Source organism: Topomyia yanbarensis, chromosome 2 (genome assembly GCF_030247195.1).
Source record: "Topomyia yanbarensis strain Yona2022 chromosome 2, ASM3024719v1, whole genome shotgun sequence".
NCBI classification, from domain to species: Eukaryota; Metazoa; Arthropoda; class Insecta; order Diptera; family Culicidae; genus Topomyia; species Topomyia yanbarensis.
The window spans coordinates 424,438,971-424,461,789 of record NC_080671.1 but is presented as its reverse complement, the minus strand read 5'-3'; the positions used below and the strand labels follow the sequence as shown (position 1 = coordinate 424,461,789).

Here is a 22,819-nt window from a genome sequence, read left to right as displayed (position 1 = left end):
ATAATACGTCGAAAATACGCTAATACACAAAAATACGTTAGTACCGGAAATATTTTTCAATGCGTCGATAACAATCCAATTCGTCAAGTAATACACTGTTGATACAAGCTATACAGATATTACATTAATTTGATGCCAAATGAAACTAATTCAGTATATTTCTTATTATGACATAGCGTATGTTTTTTTTTCAAGCTAGATTGTTTACTTTTCTCGGAATTGGGACTCTAAGCAAACGGATTCAGAATCGGTGAATCATTAGAATGACATGTAGGCAGAAATCAATCAGAATCCTTGTTAGTTTGATTCAGACGAACAATCCCATAATCTTTAAAGAAAATAAACATCCCGTACATCTCAAAATACTCCTAGGGGACGTGAACATAGGTAAATCCGAAACTTCCTTCCAGCATCAGTAGCAAATTTTTGATCAAGAATTCGCTCGTTTTATCGCCATAAACAATGGTTTAATGTTTACCTTAAATAGTGAAGCTCTAAAATCTTGCAAGTTCGAAGTTTACATTGCGATGGATCATTTTGTTTAGATATATAGGTTGCATTATAAATCAACACTTGTTGGGGAAATAGAATCGAAACCAACGCTCGATGGATTGAGAATGCAAAACACAAGATTGTACGCAGCTCACCTGGGTTCGATTCCCAACCCCGCACAGAGATTTTTCCACAAGAGATTACTCTAACCAGAAAAGAGGCGAATGACCCTAACGTTAAAACCTCTAAAATCAAAATAATAAAAAATAATGCAAAACAGAAGAATCCGAATTACGACTTACGAGTCGCTTCCGATCAACTTGCAGGAATGAGTTCAGCCATAACTCAAAGTCCAGTTGGAATTCCTGCTGGATTCTGCAAGAAAATTTGGCATAATGCTGAATTGTTCGTCAATCTTGAAAAATCACTGGTAATTCCATTTGTACTAATTTTATTATTTGCGTTTGTGAAATTATTCTGCTTGCATTCTACAATAACATTTAAACGTCAAAATTCAGTAGCATTCGGTTTCAATTGATTATTCAACAAAAATACAATGCGTGCATACAATTGTACGTTTTAGTACACTAATCTATAAGAATTATGAAATAATTCACCAATACGCATAATACATTGCGTTTCGTGAACAATACACAAATTCGTTTTTAATGCGCTAACACGTAAGAATTATTAAAGAAATAATCAATACTCATCAATACACAAAATACATGTCATTTCGTGAAAAATACACAAATACGTCTCTCAATACGTTAGCCTCGATGAAAGCCAGGAAGAAGCTCTAGTTATCATTGTTTCATCGACATTGATAGCGGCCAGAGATTGGGCCACAACTGGAACCATTTCGATTTGTTCGGTTGCCAAATTTCCTTGAAAACGGATTACACTGTCGTGATACGCATAAGAGTCTCATTTACTATGAATTTCCTATACATATGGGACTGTTATGCTTGTCACGGCAGTTACAGGTCATTCATATGCTATGTACGAACACCTCGTTCTTAATCTTTTCAATTTCCACGTAAGAGAAGAAAGTTGATCGGATGATACAATTGAGGGATTCGAGTGTACAAAACTTTGTTTCTCGTATTTTGCTTGAGGGTGAGTTTACGTTGCAGTTATGGTTGCGATCGGTCGTAACTGCGATCTAAATATAGCGAAGACTCAGTAAAGAAAAATATTTTAGGCTTACAGGACAAAAACCAGGACAAATCAAGCGTTTTCCTCAACTTCCCAGGACACCGGAACAGTCAGTGAAAAACCAGGACATGTCCAGGGAAACCAGGACCTATGGTCACCCTAGTCTAGTGTATATGAACCGTTAGTTTTTGAGGGGAAGTGAAAGGGAACATAAACAAATCAAGTTATTTTGCTTATGTGCCTTTTCCATAACCAATTATTTCGCGAATAGCCAGGCTTCAGAATCGGTTTGTTTAAGGTGTGTATAAAGCTTTATTGGGGCGTGTTCAGGAGCGTTTTATTTTGTATAGGAGTTTCAAAGTAGAACTGGAACTGAAACATTTACATCCCCAGCAGAGCGTTTTGTTTTATAATTTCGAACAGTTTTGTTTTAAAATTTAAAACGACGCCGTTCTATTTGTTGCCGATTTTAAAACACGTTTAGAACTGTGTTTTAAATACTTGCAAAGTTTTCAGCACAGACACTTAACCCGATAGACTGGGGAAAAATTATATTTGAATGCAGTGAAGGTATGGCGAGACATGAATTTTAAATTGAATAGAACATCCGATAAAATTGTTGCTGGGGAGAGCAAGTTCTAGTTTTAAAATTTTCAGTTTTATATTATAGAACTGTCATAATTATGAATCTAGAACACTCCTGAACATGCTCTTAGTGTTCATTTGAAGTATTAACAGGAATTGTTTACATTTTTATTTATGGGCCCATTTGAAATGCTCTCGTCGAATTTGGCAACTCTTCCACTTTACCGGCTTTTTCGCCGGTACTCATTTTGTACAGGCACTCACTTTGTAGCCAGGGGTGCCAACCTTCCAGATTTATCCGAATTTTCCAGCTTTTTAAGCAACGTTCAGACATGTCATTGTCAGATCCAAATTTCAGAAACTTCGTCCAGATGAAAATGAAAAACAACACAATAAGTTACAAAAATACTTCGATGATTGTTAAACTTCTGTTTGAGAATATTTGGAAACAACTTACAAATTTTCTTCGCTGAAAGTCAACAAAATTTTGCCGAATTTTTATCAGCTGAAAGTTCCAGCACGGAAAACGAAAATTCATCTCCCATTTGAAATTCATGAGGAACAAAATTCCGCCGGTGTGTAGAATAGCCTCAATCTAGAAGCTATTTGTTTTTCCTCCAATTTCCCTCGTAAGAACATGGTCAGGAGTGGTTTAGTTATTGATTCATAATTTTGAACGATTTTAAAATTTTAATAAGTAATAATTTTAAAATAATAAAAATTGAATATATAACAATAATTTTAAGTAATAAAACTAGAACTTGCTCTTCCCACATTACAGAGTTAAAAAAAAACCTTTCAATAATTTACAACAAGTAAAATGTCATCAATATAGCGTTAAAGCAAAGGATAATTTGTATTTGGTTAGAGTACGTTTCTCGACAAACATATGATTACGGCCTAAAAGCCAACTGTCAAAATCCACTTTGAATGGAAATTCCAGACAAACCGTTACTAGTCGAACACAGTTCACAACAGTTTATGAAAGAGAAAACTTTTCTCTTTCGTTTACTATAATATCTGTGATTGGCGTGTAACGGTTTGTCCGGAATTTCCATTCAAAGTGAATTTTGACAGTTGGCTTTTAGGCCGTAATCATATGTTTGTCGAGGTTTGAACTCGTAGTGTGAATGTGGCGGGTCGTGTTTTATTTAGTTTAAATTTCATGTTACGTTTTGTCTTTAAGAGTTACTGGATAAATTATTTTTCCCCATTTTAAACTTTCAACCTTTTCAGCGAATTATAGAATATTTTGGAATTTTAACCAATCTGATCGATACTAAGAAATAAAATCTGGCCGCCCTGGCTCAAATTGAAAGGTGACACGACACGAAAAAGACACTCAAACTGCATATACTGTGCTTGTAGAGAAAGAAGACGTTCTTTCGCTGTGAAAATTTGCAGCTTTTCTGCTGGATATTGTCTGTTTCTCTTAAAAAAATATTTGAAAACTAAAGTAAAAAGTTGCCTGCTGTAGTGAAGGGTGAAATTAACTATTAAAACTGGCTATCGAAGCCACATTCTGTATTTGCAAAATTCATTTCGATCACCGTCTGCTCGAGGAAATTCAAAGATGGACGACAAGCGAGGTGGTAAGCACCGTTCTGAGTTACCACCCAGATAGCTGATGCTAACGTGGTTTGTTTACTTTTTGATTGTTTCATTTTTTGCAGGCAAAAAGAAAGATAAACGAAAGTCGCGCAGTAGGAGTCGCAGCCGAAGTCCAGATTACGGTCGAAGAAGACGCGAACATCGAAGCAATAGCCGAGATCCCAGGCGAAGACCCCGCGACATGGACGCTTCGAATATGAGAAGACGTAGAGGCCGCCACAGCCCAAGTCCTCCACCACCGCCAATGATGCAGGATGTTCCACCGCCGCCGATGATTGGAAATGCCTCGTACATGGGTACGGGACCGATATATGATGCTTACGGTGGTTACGGACCACCCGCCGCTCAGGGCTATATGACTACCGGCTATGTTGGGTATGATTACGGAGCACCGGCGGTTGCTACGATTGATAGCTACGGCGCAATGGTAAGTGCTCCCCCGCCTATGATGATGGGACAACCGATCCCACCGGGTGATGAGTATGGTAGCCAGCAGGGATGGAGTGCTCCGCCGCCAGGAATGCCAGTTATTCAGGAAACTGAAGAGGAAAAACGAAAGCGTGAAGGTAATTTGCGATGGGTTTGTTTTTGTTTCGTCGAAGTAAAATGAATGATTTTCAGCTGCTATCGCTTTGGAAGTTCGTAATCAGCGGGCGTCACTGAAGAAGCAACGTGATGATTACCAGCGTCGAGCTGGCGCGTTGAAACGCGAACTAAAGATACTTAAGCAGCAGCGTGGTGATCTTAGCTCTGGACGTGATCCGCCATCGCCCACAACTAGTAATTTCATCAAGGAGAACGACAAACTTCAGGTAGGTGACGTTTGATCGGCCATTGAATCACACTGCGAAAGCCGTAATTCAATCAACCCGTTCAACGTACAAATTGATAATTTTTGTAGAAACAGTACGAACCCGCACCGAAGCTTGTGAGTGCGAGAAGCGCGCTTGTTGATTTAGTTTCAATTCCACCAGTTGTATTCTCTTTCAAACGCAACACTTTTCCCCTGCAGCATTTGATTGTGTGCGTGACCTTCACATTGTGATATCGAAAGATCATTATTGCCAGCTGAATCATCCCGGATGAGAAAAACCACTAAACTATCAGGGTGAGGGTCGTTTCTTCCCAGATATGGTCGAGATTCGGTCGTTTTTTGTTTTGTTCCATTGATTATTTTTGTCCGATCACGGAATGGGAGGAAATGTTCCCGAGAGCCCCTAGCCTATTTTGGAGCACACGGAAGGGTGGTGTGTGGTGTGCTGATGGCACCCTCTCTTAGGCGCTGTAGTAGAGAATGTATTGTACTGATTATCTATGTAGAGATATTCCTTTGTAAGAGTCAGATGTAAGTTGAAAAATACTAGGTTGAGATGTTTGATAATTTTCAGCTTACGCTGGCTCAGCTAGGTTCTCCTGTAACTAGTCTTTAAGGATGCTGTGACAGACCAAGGAACGACACGAGGAATTTGAAGGCAGCCGGAACAGTTCACCCATCGTCAACTTTTCTTTTTTAGAACTGACAGATTGCTTGAATTCGAGAAACTTGATTTATCTGGTCTCCGCATTACCTAAAGCTTCGTATCGCGTTTCTCACACATAGAACCTGCTATTAAGATGATCAGAACAGAAAAGGTTCCAAAATACGATATCATACCGTAAGCTTTACCCGCCGGGCTCGGAACCAAATTAACGTGTTGTTTTTCTCTGTATCTCCCTTCCTTTGATGCGATTTTCCTCCCTCGATTCCCCTTCCCCGGTCCTTATTGCAGTCACAGATTCAGAGCAAGATCAGCACAATCGAGAATGTCATCGACATGTTGGATGGAATTATTGGCAAGGATAAGTCACCAACGCCTCCACCACCTCCTATCAATACCAGCGGATCGCCGAATCATGAAACTGGCAGTAAAAATCGGAAGGAGTCGGAATCATCTGCTTCACCCGAGCGTCTCAAGAATGAGGTCCTGGAAACGATGAAGCGTGGCAAGGCGAAGAAGGAGGAAAAGTGAGTTGTTTCTCCTGTTTTTTTTATGGTGCGACCAGGTGTCTTATATTTAATATAATTTCAGATCGACCGTAAAAACCGAAGCGGACGACGACCGAAAGCGCAGATCACATTACAATTTTATTTACTACGATCCCGAACTGCACTGGTGCTCCAAATGCGATATATTCCCCAAAACAGCCAAGGAATATTTGAACCATCTGCACTCGGAGCAGCATCTGGCGGCAACCAGCACATCGCAAGAATATCCATGGCGCGAAAAGCTACCGCCAGACGATAGTACCAACCATCCGGGTTTACCCAGCAAGCGGACACCCATCCGTGGGCTGCAGTTCTTCATTCCGGCAACGGCCTGGTACTGCAAAGTTTGCAACTACTGGATGGGCGATCTACACTGCGCTTCGGTGCACCTCAAATCGAAGATGCATGGCGATAACTACGGGGTAAGTTAATCAATCTACCACTTTTCCGAGGATATTTCAAATTTTGGTTCCTCTCTTCCAGGAATTCATCGATTCCCAGCCAAATTTTGAAATCGACTGGATGACCGAACGGCAGAAAGCCTACGAACGGATGCGGGACAGCGATCGACAGCAGCAGCAAGCAAGCACAACCACACGGGACGTTCCGGACAGTGGTGCGGCACAGGCACGCGTCGCCGGGCAAGGTGAGCTTGATTTTCTAACTGCCAGTTCCTTGCAGAAAGATACGGGCATTGATTTGGGTGGTAAAAAGAAGAAAAAAAGCAAGAAGGAGGAAAAACGCGAGAAGAAGAAAAAGAAGCGTTCGAAAAAGAAGAAGAAAGCAGCTTCTTCCAGCAGTTCGAGCACCAGTTCGGACTCCGATTCCGATTCGGACAAGAAGAGCACCCGCGGGGATGAGTTCGATCCGGCTACCTCGATTCGGGTAGCAATGCGAAACATTCTAAAGGCACAGGAAGCGGCTAAAGATGGCCATCTTCATCCGCTGGATGCATCGGCTGGTAAGTTCTGATCGGTTTTAATTTTTCCCCTATAACAAACCACATTTTTCTTTAGGCAAATGGACCGTCGTTCAGCCGGCACCGCCCCCGCAGGAACTTACAGCTCCGCCTCCACCATTCATGACGGCCGGTGCAGAAAGCCGCGAAAAGAAACGAGACGAACTGATGCTTTCCCAGTGGGTAACCCCGGATCCGGTTATTTCCGAAACGGAAAAACAGCTACTGGAACAATTGAAAGGTAAGATGACTAAACGCCGGGACGAGGTACCCTCGAAAGGGGGAGACGGTGATCGTTCAGATCGAGGACGACGAGCAACTGCCGATGATGGACGCCGCGGTGGCGGCGGCGACGATGGGCGTCGTGGACCAGGAGATGATGGGCGGCGGGGAGGAGGTGATGATGGGCGCCGGGGAGGAGGCGATGATGGGCGCCGTGGGGCCACCGATGATGGACGACGAGGTGCTCCCGACGATCGGCGACGCAGTAGGTCCATAACTCCACCATGGCGACGAAACTTTAGCCCAAGTCGACGGTTTGGTTTCGGCAGAGACAGAAGAAGCCCCCCTGACCGTCGTCGTGAGCGGGATGCGGAACGTGGGGGTCGCTTCGATAGACGAAGACGCAGCAGATCGCGTGGACGGCGTAGTCCCAGTTATGGGCGCGGCAGATTCCGGTTACGACGTTCGTACTCCCGGTCCAGATCTCGCTCTCGTAGCAGACCAAGGGTTATCGAGAAACCTGTAGTAAACTTCCCGCCGGAGCCTAAACCAAAACCGGAAAAGAAACACAAAGAAAAGAAGGACGAGGAAAAGAAAGAAAAGAAACAACCGGTTTCGATGGCGATTGGACAGAAAAAGTTGCCTTTCATTGGACGGATGCCCGTTTTCAAAAAGCAACAACAAGACCTCAAAAAAGAGGAATCCTACGCAGTCGAGGAAGTGATTGGCAGTGAGCCAATCGGCGTCGAAAACGGATCCAAGCTACAATCAGAAGAATTCGTCGATATGATGCCTGACCCCTACCAATTTGTAGCTCTAATGGGAGCTCCACCTCCGCCACCAAATCATCCCTCTAAACCGGACGAAAGCATACTACCTCCGGGTATCGATGAAACCGAAGCCGACCTGGTACCGAAACCGATTAGTGATGCACCAATCCCTCGCAAAGGTCCTCTGCCGAAAGACTTCCAGGAAGCCCTGGACATCATTTTCGACGGCGACAGACAAAAACCGGGTGATGTTATAGCCAACGAGACAAAACTTCCCGAAGTGATGCCGCCCGAACCGGTTGTCCCGGTTCTGGACACTGACCAGCCACAGATGATCGTACCGGAAGCGATCGAAATCTACAATCAACAGATCGCCGCTCAATACAACACCGCAGTTGTATCGGGTGCGGCCGTTTCGTACGACGATGAATCCCAGAACCAGCCACTGGAAATGGGTTCCAACGATGGTATGGTGGTGGAGCACTCGTCGGATTCCCTGTTTCCACCAACCAGTTCACCGGGTGATAATACGACCAGTAACGATGATGGCACGGCGATGAGCAGTGAACCGGAAATCCCGCAAGCACCTCCACCGCCGGAGATTGAAAACGAAGAAACACGCCGCAAGCGGGCGGAACTGGAGGAACTGGCCATGCTGGGAATCGATGCCGACGATATGGCGGCTCAGATTTTCTGAGAAAAATAACTGTTTTCCTTTATTCGAGTCGTAGGTTTTAGGTTTCGTGTGTAATCCAACATTTACAGGTTATATGGTGATGTATTAAATTTTTTGACCAGAGACGTTCGTAAGGTGGGGCAGGATTTTCTTTGGAACCAAGTCTAAGTGAAGTACCGGACCTTTGCCACAAAATAGAAACGCTATCATAAAATTTGTGTTATGCTATTGAATCCGAAAGCGGCCATCGACAGTCTGAAATACATTTCCTCGTTTTTCTCGTTTCGTAGTAGTTAACCCCCCCAGTCGAGTTGGACGAACTTTGTCGGACGTGTTGAACATTTTGACGTTTGAATACTCCACCCATAATTGCACATCAGTCCAAGGTTCTATTGGTTTCCCTGTTTACATGAGTACTGACTTTCGATTATAGGCAGGTGCTCGTCTGTGCTAATTACCCCTACGAACAATAATGCGGTTGAAGGCGGCTGAAATAGATTTGTCGCTCGGATGTTCTTCTCGTGTCAGAGCCGTAGCAATTCTGTTTTGCCCGGGGGGGGGGGGGGGGGGGGGAGGAGATTTAACGCCCTATATAAACTTATGTTGTAACGCCATTAATCAACAAGGACCTGGAAGACAAAGTATTTTTTTATTATTTGTATTTAAACAATTTCAGTCCAACTGACACTGAGTCTTAATGAACTAGAACTAAACTATACATAATTAACCTAAAGTGATAACAAATGATTTCGAAACTGTGCAGAACTAATGACGACGTCGAAGATGTCGGTAAAATCATTGAAGTGACGGACCATTGCTAGTATCGGTCTGTTGGCAGCGTAGTTAGTGTTGCGCATTTCAGTCTGCAGCAGTGTTCGAGGACGAAGGACACGGGTTGGTGCGTACAGGTTAATTTGCGATAGGAGATCGGGAACATCATATTCAGCCAGAAGAAGCTTAGATACGAAGGTGGCTTGCGAGGTGTGCCTACGGTCTTTTAAGGTGTGTAGTCCTAGTAGTCGACAACGGTCTTCATATGGTGGCAAGTTCAGCGGATCATTCCAAGGCAATTGACGTAAGGCATATCGTATGAATCTGCGCTGGGCGGCTTCAATTCCTTGGCTCCAAGTTGCATGGTAGGGACACCATACGACGTTCGCGAATTCCAGCTGTGAGCGCACCAGTGAACAATACAACGCTTTGAAGCACAGAGGCTCGCGGAATTCGTTGGATATTTTGAACATAAAACCTAGTAGACGATTAGCTTTGTCAATGATCACTGAGAAGTGATGGGTGTACGTTAGCCTTTCATCTAGGATGATGCCCAAATCTTTTACATGATCAACGCGTTGCAGCTGAGTTCCAGCGATGTTGTAGTTGAAAGTAAACATGTTCCTCGTCCGATGAAAGCTGATAACAAAGCATTTAGCAACCCTAAGAACCATCATGTTTCTTTTACTCCAACTATAAAAGGTATCAACGAGATACTGTAGCTCACAGCAATCGGATTCTTTCTTTATAATTAGAAAAAAATTCAAGTCGTCTCCTCCACGCATCAAGATGAAAACCACATCATTCACGAACAGTGTAAACAGTAACGGACCAAGCGCACTACCTTGAGGAACTCCAGAATGGTAGGAAAAGGATTCAGATACATTGTCACAAATTTGGACAACGACTTCACGGTGAATAAGGTATGATCGCAGCCAACAGCAGGATCGGGCAGTGCATCCAAGTTTAGTGAGCTTCGTTAACAGTATTTCATGGTTAACAGTGTCACACGCAGCCTTAAGATCAGTGTAGATAGTGTCCACCTGCAGTTGTTTGGACATTTGTTCTGTGCAGAAGGACGTGAAAGAGACCAGGTTCGTTTCAACCAGGGAAAAAACCGTACTGACAAGTGCTAATGTAGTGCCGGCAAGCTGAAAGCAGCGCCTCGTTGATGAGCGATTCGAAAACCTTCGACTCGACTCGCAATGAAGTTATACCACGGTAGTTTTCGATATTGCACTTGTCACCTTTTTTGAACACCGGGAACATCACCGAACACTTCCATTCATTAGGAAATTTTTGCTATTGAAGCGACATATTGAAAAGGTGTGCCAGTGGGATCGCTAAAGTATCGGAACATTTTTTCAATATAGCAGAGGGTATAGCACTTAGTCCTGGAGCAAACGACGATTTAGTTTTCCGAATTGCAGAGAGAACCGATTGTTCTGAAATTGTGAATACATCCATGTCCACAGCGTCAACAGGAACATCACGAACCGCATTTTCAAGCTCGATAACAGATGGCACATCAGTCGTGAAAACACCCGAGAAGTAACTGGCAAATAGTGAGCATTTTTCCACAATCGTAGTCGCTATTTCGTCATTGTAAACCATCTTAAATGGGAGGGCAGTTTCTTTTCTTTTCGTGTTAACGAAAGACCAAAAGCCTTTCGGATTTCTTCGTAAGTTGTGTTGAATGCGGTTCACATATCGTTTGTACAGCAGTTTATTGTAACTACGATATTCATTACTGGCTATTGCAAAGAAGCGCTTGAGAAAAGGACATCCTCGATTAGTGTACGCTCGAAGAGCTTTGGCACGAGTACGTTTTAGATTCCGAAGCATGGCGTTAGACCATGGAGGCTTCCTAGGTGGTTGGCATTTAGGCACGGATATTTCAACACAGTCAAGCAGTAGTCGGTTGTAAAGGTCAACTGCAGCATCTACATCCAAGCAGTACACTCCAGTCGATCAACAACAGGGAGAGCTAGATCAGTTTTGCGAAAATTACGACGATCCGCAACTAAAGCTTCTTTGTATTGCACGGTGATACTGGTAGAAATTGTTATTTCTAAAGCGGGATGATAGTTATCCAAAGGAACGATCACATTAGAAGTTTCACTCACAGAACACTCAGGCAGAGTAATCCCATTTACGAAGACGAGGTCCAAAAAATGAGATTGGTGGTTGGAGATCGTATTTACTTGATTTAATCCGTGAAAAGCCATCCTGTCCAGTAGTAAACGGCTGGCGGGATTAGTTGTCGAGGATGACGGACTAGGGTAAGCGTATCCACGCTCAGAGGCTACCCACATAAGTCCTTGTTGGTTGAAATCATTAAGCACTATCATCGCATCGTTGGCATTTGCCTGAGAAGAAATGCATTCTATAGAGTCTAGATGGAGCTGCATAATATTGCAGTCAAGACGTTTTTCGAGGAATGTAAACAGCGCAAATAAAGTGAAGATGTGGTAATCTTCGTTCAAACAGCTTCGATGCATGATGAACTATCCACACCAAATTCACAGGAGACAAGTGCGGAAGAAACAGCTATCAAAACTCCTCCGCCGCGACCGTGAATGCTGTTGCTATCGCATCGATCCGCACGGTAAACCGTGTAACCATCGCCGAAGAGCTGCACAGATGTAATACGATCATCAAGCCAAGTTTCTTTCAGAACGTAAACATCGTAGTCACCGTCAGCTGCAGCCAAGTACATGTCCTCTATTTTCGTCCTTAGTCCTCTGACGTGTTGGTAGTACAACCGCAAACCGTCAACGCCAGACAGATGTCCCGGCATATTATCCGAATGTAATGTACTCGATGGCAAGCTAGAAACCAAAAGGTTTTCAGGAAGCGGATCGTCACAGCAAAATACTCGCCTGAGAAGGGAGTTCGGTAGACCTCCTCACGACCTCCGCACGCAGAGCCGGGACGACTGAGCTTGCCGCTGACTGGTAGCACGACTGCATCGGAGCGCTCGAGGGCTTCCGTAATACTTTATAACGGGCGTCCCGGTGATGGCAGCGCAGGATGAACTGGTTGATGCGGGTACGGTGGTGTATACAAATTCATGACAAATCCACCTAACAGTGTAAAATTTGTTTTCTTTTAATATTTCCTCGAAAACATAGCCTAAATGAAACCATTGCCATTGGTGGCTATAGTAACATATAGTATACTATTTCGTAAATGAAAAAGTTATCAAATTAAGTCAAATTAAGATAAAAGGATAAAAGCATTGGAAACTATCGGCTATTGTCAGTCCATCTCATCCGACCGTTGATTTTAGAGCGATTTGAAAATTGTAGTTTTACATCATTTTGGTGCTTTTTATCAAACATTATAAGCAACTATACCACCCATGATCGCATATTTCTCCCGTTTTCTATGGGATTTCTTATCTTAATGGGACTGATTTGCGATCTTAGGCAGTATTCGTCTTATTTAGCTGAATCGCCTGCTAGGATTTCTTATCACTTTTGTAAATTGTTTACCGTTTTTAGTTGTCATATATTTTCGATGCCAAAACCTCACCTCCCTCCCTCCTCGCCTTTTCAAACCAGCGGTAGAACTTGTACATGAGGAACAAAGACTCATCGAGGAATGTTAACGTTACACACTTCTTCTGTATACAGTAGCACTTCCGAAAAAGGTTTTTTATGCTTTTGTTCATAGCTAATAAGCTGAAAGAGTTTTTTCCTTAATTTACTGTTTACCAAGCGAATGAGATTCCCCTAGTAATTTTTCATCTACGTCATCACAAATATTTTCTCGGGGCGATCATTTACATATGCACCTCAATCTTTGAACTAAACATTCATACACAATGGCGAACAGCATTATTGTAACTGTAATATTGAATGCATGCATACAAAGCAGCAGTTTCTGTAGTATTTGTAGTATTCAGTTAAATATCGCCTCCTTTAACAATATTACTTTTTGCTTTGAGAAAAATAACATAAAACAAGATAGTTTATGTACCTACTGTCCCCAATGCACAAAAATAATAAAATGCGTTAGAAAATCATCCTACAAATGTTACTATAGCCACTGTGTGGTGTCTAATTTCCGCATAAGATAGTGTAGCAGCAACCCAATTATTAAGCCGTATGTACACTGTTTGGCGTCGACATAATTGAGTCGACACTCAGCGACATCCACCGAGAAAGCAGCAAACCGCCATTATTCGCGGCTTTTGGATTTGTAATCGGCGCACTGATTGATTCCTCATGGCGTAGAAAACCACAGCCACCAATGGCAATGGTTTCATTTAGGCCATCTTTTCGAGGAAATATTAGAAGAATACAAATTTCACACTGTTAGGTGGATTTTTCATGAAAAATGTACTCAACATCAAATATTTAAGCTTCTCTTGAATTATAATTGCAAAAAGCAGAAAATAATTTTGTCCAGCTTTTCGGCTTAGTTACCCCATAGTGCGGCGTTATCAAATGGAGCCGGACTGACTTGGAAGATCTTGAGAGAAAATTGAGAGTCATTTGGACAACCTGGAATGCACCATCCGCAGTCGCCTTTGGAGAGATTGACATGGCCACGGGACAAGGAACAGGCGACATCTAGGCATGGTCCGTTGGTGCTACGACTGCGATAATACTTTGTGGAAAATGCTAATCGACAGTATATCAAGCAGTTTGTGCTATGGAACTACACCGCACTTCACCTAGCGCAAGCTAACTACAACCTTAACTGTAGTCTACAGACTACGGAGGAGAAGATTGTAAAGTGGAAGCAGAAAGTTGTGCACAGTGACCATCTCAACCAGTTGCAGCAGCCCTACTTCGGCAAGGCTGCATCGAACATATGACACAAGCAAGGTGAACTCTGATAGCCGTACAGGACAGGATAATGTCGACGAAGAATTGCTGGAGCTATGTTTTCCACCAAGACATCAAGGATATATGCCGGATGTGCCATTCGCCACACGAGACCATCGACTCCATTATGGCAGGCTGCTGCGTACCAGCCAACACAGCCTACACCGAGCATCACGACAGCGTTGCTAAGATTTTGCATCATCAATTGGCGATGCAACATGGTCTTTTGGAACAAGTTACGACTGAAATGGGACGCTAATGCGAGTGTGGCCGGCGCATCATTCAACGACATGCTGTTAAAAGGTCCGGATCTTCTGGTGGATTAGATAGTCCAATGCGTTGGATGTTTGTTCAATGAACGCCCGACGTCTTCAACTGGGCGTTGCTGTACAGCTGGCGTAAACGATTATTGTCAAAAAAGGGCAATTAAACGTATTACGAACTGAACAATTTAGACCGCCATTATGGCACGTAAAAAGCTGGATAGTTGTGTTTAGTTGAACAGCGCATTCATAGGAATTTGAGGGCTTAAAAAGTCTCATCTTTTGGCTAATTACAATACCAAATTGGGTCATTAAGCTATATATAGTTTTCCGTTCCATTCGATAAATTTTAGGTCCAGTATACATAATATAACATTATTTCAAAAAAAAAAAAAAAAAAATTAGTTGTAATATGCAGAAACGATTTTTTGATTTTTAAAATAAATCTTATGTAAACATACACAACCATTCGTAGGAAAACTGCGGTTGTTTACATTTGGCCTATCAAGGCAACACCCAAAATGAAAAAAAAACTATATGCATTGGATGGTGTTTATGTCAAATTGTCAAATAAAAATAACCTTGCGGGAAAACCGGGAAAACATGTATTCATTTTTTTCTGACAGGGCATCATTTGTCGTGAAATTCGATATGTCAAATGCTTCTGATAGTGTCAAATCGAGACTGTCAACATATTTCTTTATTTTAAATTTAAATTTTATTTGCACGTTTCCGGAGTTGGAAAAAAACATTGTTGTAATCACGAAAATCAGCTTTATCGATGTATATAATAAAAAATGATTTGAAGAAGAAAAGCACAAGCAGTTGACGTAGTGGGTCCTTCTGTTGCCATAAGTTTTGTTTCGGTTTGGTCATAGTTAATTTAATCGTTTTTTTTTCAAGGTAAAAAGTGTCCATAAGTGTTCTTCTAATCGATAGATCCGAGGTGAAGCTCTGCCTTTTCTCACTTTTCATCGTGTGCCAAAGAATCAGGATGCTCGTTCGGATGATGATGTTTACATCAAGGGCCCCGGCCGCCATGCTTAATTTTGCAAGTATAATACTAATACACTCAAAAGTGTCAAATGTTCCCACCTTTCTCTCCATCTTGGGGCAGTCCCTTGCTTGCTAAGGTCGGTTGTAACCCTCTAAGAACGGTTGGTTTCAAAATAGTCCAATGAAGGACGTTCGTTGGACCAATTTGGACAACGTCCAAATAACCGTTGAACGTTTCATTTCCATCTTTGGACCCGTGTTGAACGATTTTGAAACAAGTTTTTGGACGTTTCAGTGGGAAGTCAGACCGGACTAAGTGACATTGTATTGGTTTCGAGAGAAACGAGTTTAAAGTTTGAATCGCAGCATCCTTTACGTTATAATTCGAAATTAATTTTTGACATAAGTCTTGCTTATTAAAACATACTGCTTGTGGCACTAAAAGCTGGATTCTAGCCGCACTGCGCACTTACTATTCTATTAATTATTCCCATAGACTGGTTAGTTCGACTGGTCTGTCTATGAAAGTACCATCTCTATCATTTGACATACATGTGTTTTGACAGCTCGCAGTTTTCAGTAGCAGTTTGATCACTCGCACTTTGAAAGTGCATAGTCCAGGTTGGTGGGAAGTGCGCAATATTTCAAATCTGCCAAAAGTCGAATGTAGCCGATGAAATTCTTCATCACGCAGAAAAAAGATTTGTAGGTTCAATAAAAATATGGATTAAATTCAATAAATAAAATTATTGGTCGGGGACAATACATTTATTTATTGAATTCAATAAAATTTATTTATTGTTTCAATAAAAAAGTTTATCATTTTGCTTTCTAATAATTTTTTTTATTGAAAATAAATAAAAATTATTGAAATTAAAAATGTTTTTATTGAAAGCAAATTTACATTGTTTTTCTAATAAAAAAAATATTGTGAAATTAATAATTTTGTTGTTTAAAGTGATAAACAATAATTGATTGAATTCAATAACACATATTTTTGGTTTAAATATGCTAAATTTTTCTGCGTGATCTTGTGTTATCATTATCTCAATTTTTAAGATTTTGCGGCTTTTCCGATCTGACTGAACACCGACCAGATGTCGTTACAACATTATTTACAGTGTTGTGAAACATTTTATGGGACCCTGCGCGAGCTAATTTCTTACTGGGAACCCTGACAGCAAAACGATATATTTGCGTGATTGATCGTGAGTGTGCAAAGCGGATGGGAGTGACAGAGAAGCACACAAAACGTTCAGATTTTCCACGCAACTGTCAGCCATAGTGACGGTCGGTCGGGTTGCATTCGTTCGTTTCGGATCGTTCCTTTCATTCGATTGCGAGCATTTTCCGGGACAGGTTGCTAAACGGAAACGCGCTGCATAGGACCGTCGTGATAGGATCGCTGTATAGAACAAGAGTGTGGGTCAAAAAAGGTTGGCAAACAGGTGGGGGAACCCGCGCCGCGTTTTAGTCGATTTCTAGTTTGAGAAGTAGTTATTTTTCTGCCGTGTTTGCACCCGAGTGCGTGTGTGTGTGGTGAATAATTTCGTTTCCGACGAATTTTTTTTTTTTCGCGAAGCTCCGGCTATTCCGTAAGTGGTCTATTCGGGAAAAAAGGGTGTGATAATAGTGCGTTCGGAAATAGTTCAGTCGAACCGATCCAGTTGCTCTGGAGTTTAGTCGGAACGAAACCGGGGATTAGTTTTAATGAGGCGGTGCCGCTTCTATCTCTAGTACAAAGCCGTGTGCAGATTGCGCAAAACAGAAGTAGGCTAGTTTCTTTTCGGCGGATCTCGTCTGGTACGAAGTGATTGTGTGTACCTCGAATCAAAATGGAATAAAATTCACTGCCAGCTGGTGCTGACTTCCGAATAACGTCATTGAATGTTTTTTTTTTCGCTGTACCCAGCACTTCTTTTCTGCTTTTGTTACGTTATATTTTTCCAGTAGTGGTGGATCGGTGTAGTGATTCGATAAAAAGTAAAATTTTCAAGTAAAAAATCGAACCAGCGCAAGCTAGTGCGGTGCCGCCGAGAAGAAGCGATATAATATACGAGCGAGTGCGAAAGAGCGCGAAGATACAGTTATTAATAAACATCCGTGGTTCGGTCCGGTTGTTTTTTTTTTGTTTTTTTCAAATTTCAATCTTTTCTTTCCTCTAGCAACAGGCGACTAAAGAAATCGGTCCTCTAGTTGGGTTGGTAGTGTACGGGAAGTAGTGGAAAAAATACTGGTCGCAGAGTGGAACGAAGGAAAATCGGTGATTTTTAGTGCAAGGAAAATTTTACACGATAAATAAAACCTTTTGACGTCAGCAATTAACACGCGGCGACGGTGCTTCCAGAGCTAGACTCATTTCATCGGCATTCTCGTTTGCACTCTGAACCATCCATCAGCTTGCTTCCAACTTAACCGGATTGAAAAAAGGAAAGGAAGGGCAGCGACAATGTCCGACTACGATCTGGACGTGGATAATCTGATACAGCGACTCCTGGAAGGTAGGGATATTAATTTTCCATTCTAAGTATGCTTCCCACTAATCATAATCAACTTTGGTAAATTTTCCCTGATGGTGATGGTGAACCTTCGTCATCATTACTCCAAATGATTAGCATTCTCCGAGGCGGCGCGGTTTCTTTCGTTTCCGCTGGCGGATGGTACAAAATCTGGCTGGAAAAACAATGTCACAACACGACGACGACGACGAACCACGACGTTGAAAATTCTCGCCTCGTATTATCATATTGTATGTTGATCCCTGATTCATCAAAGCGAAGTAATCATAATCATAATAGGCGACAGAATGGGAGGAAAATACAAGCGGAATGTCCCCGATATAGGTATCACCCAGCGCGCATTTTCTTTCGCATTTGGATGGGATGGGGTGAAGTGTAGTAGTAGCTCGGCTCGATGTGTTGTGTTGCTGTGTGTGATGTGTGATGCTCGGCTTCTTTGGAACCCGGAGCTTAAATGTAAATAGTTCTCGCAACGGAAAATTTATCTCGGAATGTTTGGGTTACATATTTTTACGCGATTTTGTTGAATCATTTTTACTAACCGTATCTGAATTTACTGGTTACCAATTCCATAACTTTTTTTCATTATTAGAATTATATTTCTGGGAATGTTATTTGTTAGGGACAATAAAAATTAACATGACTGAGAATTCATGTATAAACTAATGGATGTAAATTGTCAGGTAAAATATTCTGATAATTTTTTCTTAATTATTAATAACATGGAAACATGGATTGCATATATTTACACACAGAAAAAAATGTTGGTAAAAATAAGTTTTTCCCTCTTAGCAAAAAACAACCAACACACACTCTTAGTTTGCAAATAAAACTTATTTTGATTACTATTCTTATACAAATTAAAAGGAATTTTTTTATTTTGATTATTATTATTATTGATTAATTAATTTAGTTTTATTTTCAATTCAAAAGTAGGCGCTGGTTGTTTTTTGCTAAGAGCGCAATATTCTTACCTTTACCAATATTTTTTCCTGTGTGTAGCAAATAGTTTTGAATTCAAAACATTCATATACATCAATCAATTTGAATTGTTTTAGACCGTAATTTCTAAGAGAACACAATTTAAAATTAATAAAAACCAATTTACTTGTAAACACTAGAAATGCAAAAATGCGAAATTTCTGTAACTGTACGTAATTTTTCAAAATATTCGAATAATGAATTATTTTTTTAGAATCCTGATATCGAATTAAAAAGGATTGGAGTATAGAAATGAATAGTTTATCAAAATGAATTTTGAGTTCTTTGCCTAATATATGAAATGCAAGTACTTTCACGTCTTCTTCCATATTTTGTAATTGTAATTTTATTGCATACGGTATTCTGTTGGTTTACACCTAGTATCAGGACAAGGAAAAATGCTTTGGATACAAGTTACTTGATTAGATCATTATTTTGTTTAAATAATTGAATCTTTGACTTTTCTTCCAGAAATTATTGCAAGAAAACACACTACGTGTCAGTATATAAACCGACCAAATTGATTGCGTTTACTATGACATCCTTGCTTTGATTTACTGTAAGTTGATTTTACTTATCTACTAACTACATGTCAAGCCACGGACCATTTCCTTGCAATTACTCCAAGAATTTATTATTAGGAGAAAATCCAAATTAAAATGGCAAAAAGTAACGTCCTGAAACCGGGAGTTAACCTCATGTAAATAAGAAATCCTGAATAATACCACAAATTCATTACGATATGTGTTTTGTTTTGGCTACTTACCTGGTTATCTATTAAATCAGAGTCACAGGAATGCTCTTCAATGCTTTCTGAGCTCCGGGCTACACTAGTGTACCGTCCGGTTTACTGGATAGTCGATCGTATACTGGTCACTGGATCAGTCTACCAGAACGTAGAACCACCGCAATCAGTGCGTTGTCGTAGGCGGCGTCTTGTATTGCGTGACCCGGATAGAGAAATAATGACTTTTGCAAGGGTCACGTCACGTGAGGATGCCGCACTGTTACTGTCTATGGTGAATATTCTCCACTCACCGGGCGGGCGTTAGAACGTCGTAGAAACCACAAGCATTTTGTCGCCGTTTAGTTGTTTCCTAGAAGGAACGAACGCCTTCCGCTTGCAGAGGTCAATGAAAAGGGCTCTCAAATTTGCCTCTGCCACGAGATGTGTTAAAAAGTCGTACTGTTACTGGCGAGGAAACGGCGTCCACAACAAAGGTCCTTATTAGGACAAAAAAACCCTTTTCGTCTTTGAAATTTTCTTTTTGTTTCATGGAAAATAATTTCCCTCTCATCGGGTTCATTATTTTCTATAATAATTTTCGAAAAAGCACGATAAAGCAAATATACGTGTTGGAATGGATGTGCATGAGTGAAGGTGAACTATGACTGAAGTAAAAAATGCGTTTTATAATTTGGATTAGAAAAGTAGCCAGAAAGTAAATTCTGACAACTGAAGTTGCCGAGTTGTTTTTCAACATCAATTATCTTCGCTGTACTGAATAATTAGATTTCGCGCGAACGGTTAGCAAATATTATTACAATCGTGAAACAAACTCTGCAGAGGATACGACTAATGGATGCTCAATAAAAAATGAGAATGATATCGATACCTATTTGTAATTAAAGTAAAGAGCGTAAATTTTGTTTCTCCAAAAGAATTGCTCTTTGGACTCCCTAGAAATGGGTGACACAATTTCTTTTCGCTCGGGTGCTGTCAGTTCAATCGAAGATGACGTCGAAACACTCCGCGGGCGTGTTGTACGGTTTTACGAAACGCATGCTCATCGTGGAAAAAACGTTCACGGTAGTCCACTTTCGAGACGAAAACGTGCCCGTGAGCACAGTTTACCGGTTCCTGGCATTCCTGAGCGTGGAGCGGAAGACCGGTGGTGGCCGCAGACGAAGGTAATAATGAGAACGGAGATGAAGAAAACGTTTAAAAAAGCTGTTCGACAACAAGGACAGAACGAGTTTGCATGACGGCGGCGGCCGAAAATATCACTGCTCCCATACCTTGATTCACCGAACCCTAATGATGGAGGACATCATTTTCGGAAGAAAACTTGGTCCTCCGAGTACACGGATGAGCAGATAGCGATCGTGAAATCGCAGTGCTGGTAAATGACGAAGAACTACCGCGGGACGTCGTTCGTGCTGTACGACGAAAGTTACTTTCCGTTCTCGAAGACCCACATTTCAGGAAATGACAGCTACTATTCCAGCGACAAGTCGGCTACACCCCCGAAGTAAAATATAAGTTTAAGCATAAATTTGAAAACAAAAGTTTTGCTGTACATCGCCATATCGGACAGAGGGATTTCAAAGCTGATCGGTCTGACCATCAATTAACAGGTGTACCAGAAAAATCTGCTGCCGTTCTTAAATGTGCATCATGAGGATAGAAAGTACGTCTTCTGGCCGGACAAGGCGTTTTCCCGTTACGCTAAGAAGACGCTGGAGTATTTTGAGCAAATAAAGATACCGTATGCGCCGAATGATATGAACTCAACTAATTTGTCCCATAGAGGATTTTTTTCGGCTCCCTGAGTACCCTAGTATACAAAAATAATTGGCGGGTCAAGCATACGAAGCGATTGACCACCAGGATCCGGAATTGTATCCAAAAGATGGACGCAAGTGCCATCCAGCGATCTTGTTAGAGCATCGCGACTACGGCTGACCAGAACCCCTTCTCCAATATTCATTGACGTTTTTTCAAAAAAAAAAAATGAAGATGTTTTTTCGAGAGTTGTCCTACTGGAGCTGTAGAGCTAGGTTCTCGGAAAGGCTCACCGTCAGAATCACATACTACAATTTGCAGACAAAACAGGCAATTTCGCCCACTAAAACACCGCTTTAGGCCAATTGTAGCGGGCCATGATTCTGAATGTGATATTCATTGTACGGTTCAGGTATGTGCGGGCGTAGGGACTCGCAATCGCGTATATTATCGCGAAGGGCTCGAGCATTTGTACGTCAATGTGTTCGATTGCGTGTGCCTTTGTATGTCGCGTGTGCTAATGTGTAAGTAACTTCGCGTCTTTAAATTCGTATATTCGCGTGGGTTCTAGAATGATCGTGTGCGAACCGTGAATGTGATACTTTATTTTTCGTGTACGGTTCAGATTCTAGAAGAAAGTGGGTCCTTCCATATCACTAGAGTTCCCAGGCATGTCGCCGTAAAACGTGTGGTCTAGTGGCTATGAGCTTTATTTTTTTGATTGGTCCAACTGAATGTATGGACCTAAGTTGCTAGAATGAAGGCTAGAGATTTCCGGACGTGACCGATTCATGATCGCGCGTTTGCGTTTGAGACCGCGTTTGTAACTTCGTAAGTGCTTAAACGTTCACATAATTAACGGAGTGTTATCATGTCTGCGCGATCGCGGGTATTCGTGTGTGTAGATGATTGCGAAGGGCTTAAGCGTTCGTATGTTGGCGTGTTTGTTGCGAGTGCTCGCGTGTATAAATTCGATTTTGAAACCCTGCGGCCATTCATGTATTCGCGGACCGTCATTCTGATATTTAGTTTTCGGTGTACGGATCACATTCTGACAGGGAGTGAGTTACCCCCTAGCACTTGTGTTCGCCATTTTTCATCATTTTCCTTCTATTTTCCGAAAAATAATATGCGGAATAAGCATACTTAAGTTATTTTATTTTGTAGAACAGAGTTATTTTTTATGAATATTTGCGTTGCGTTGTGACGATGATTTTGGCGGATTGCACACTGACTCCATCATGCTCGACTGCTGATTATCTAATAAGAGTTGCTTAGGAAGTGGTAAGTAGGAATTCATACCAGTCCGACCCATATTAAAACCTCAACATCATGATAGCTATCATTGTCGGCCGCCCCCATCTCCATCGTTTACGGGGAAGGATAAAGGACAAGGTAGACGGGAAGTGTTGATGCTCCACCTACTTAACGGAAGGTAGACGACTCA

The 22,819-nt window shown here is 41.6% G+C and overlaps 2 protein-coding genes across 10 annotated transcripts in view; both read left to right on the top strand.

Annotated features, from left to right (window-relative positions):
* Positions 1 to 3,565: 3,565 nt before the first annotated feature.
* LOC131685287 (zinc finger matrin-type protein CG9776) lies at positions 3,566 to 8,712 on the top strand. The gene is made up of 7 exons (XM_058968894.1): positions 3,566 to 3,827; positions 3,909 to 4,412; positions 4,468 to 4,658; positions 5,616 to 5,851; positions 5,916 to 6,294; positions 6,356 to 6,833; positions 6,889 to 8,712. Exons 1-7 carry the CDS (start codon positions 3,809 to 3,811, stop codon positions 8,517 to 8,519), a joined length of 3,438 nt encoding a protein of 1,145 aa, XP_058824877.1. The 5' UTR covers positions 3,566 to 3,808; the 3' UTR covers positions 8,520 to 8,712.
* A 7,938-nt stretch (positions 8,713 to 16,650) lies between these two features.
* The window catches only part of LOC131685291 (serine/threonine-protein phosphatase PP1-beta catalytic subunit), a 283,243-nt gene continuing 277,074 nt past the window's right edge, over positions 16,651 to 22,819 (top strand). Inside the window, exons 1-2 of one of the 9 annotated variants that reach the window (XM_058968909.1) lie at positions 16,651 to 16,788; positions 17,532 to 17,867. In XM_058968909.1, the coding sequence (XP_058824892.1) occupies positions 17,816 to 17,867 (52 nt within the window). In that variant the 5' untranslated portion in view covers positions 16,651 to 16,788; positions 17,532 to 17,815. Of the gene's footprint in view, positions 16,962 to 17,531; positions 17,868 to 22,819 lie in introns of all 9 variants that reach the window. The other 8 variants (XM_058968907.1, XM_058968906.1, XM_058968905.1 and 5 more) reach the window with 8 other exon arrangements.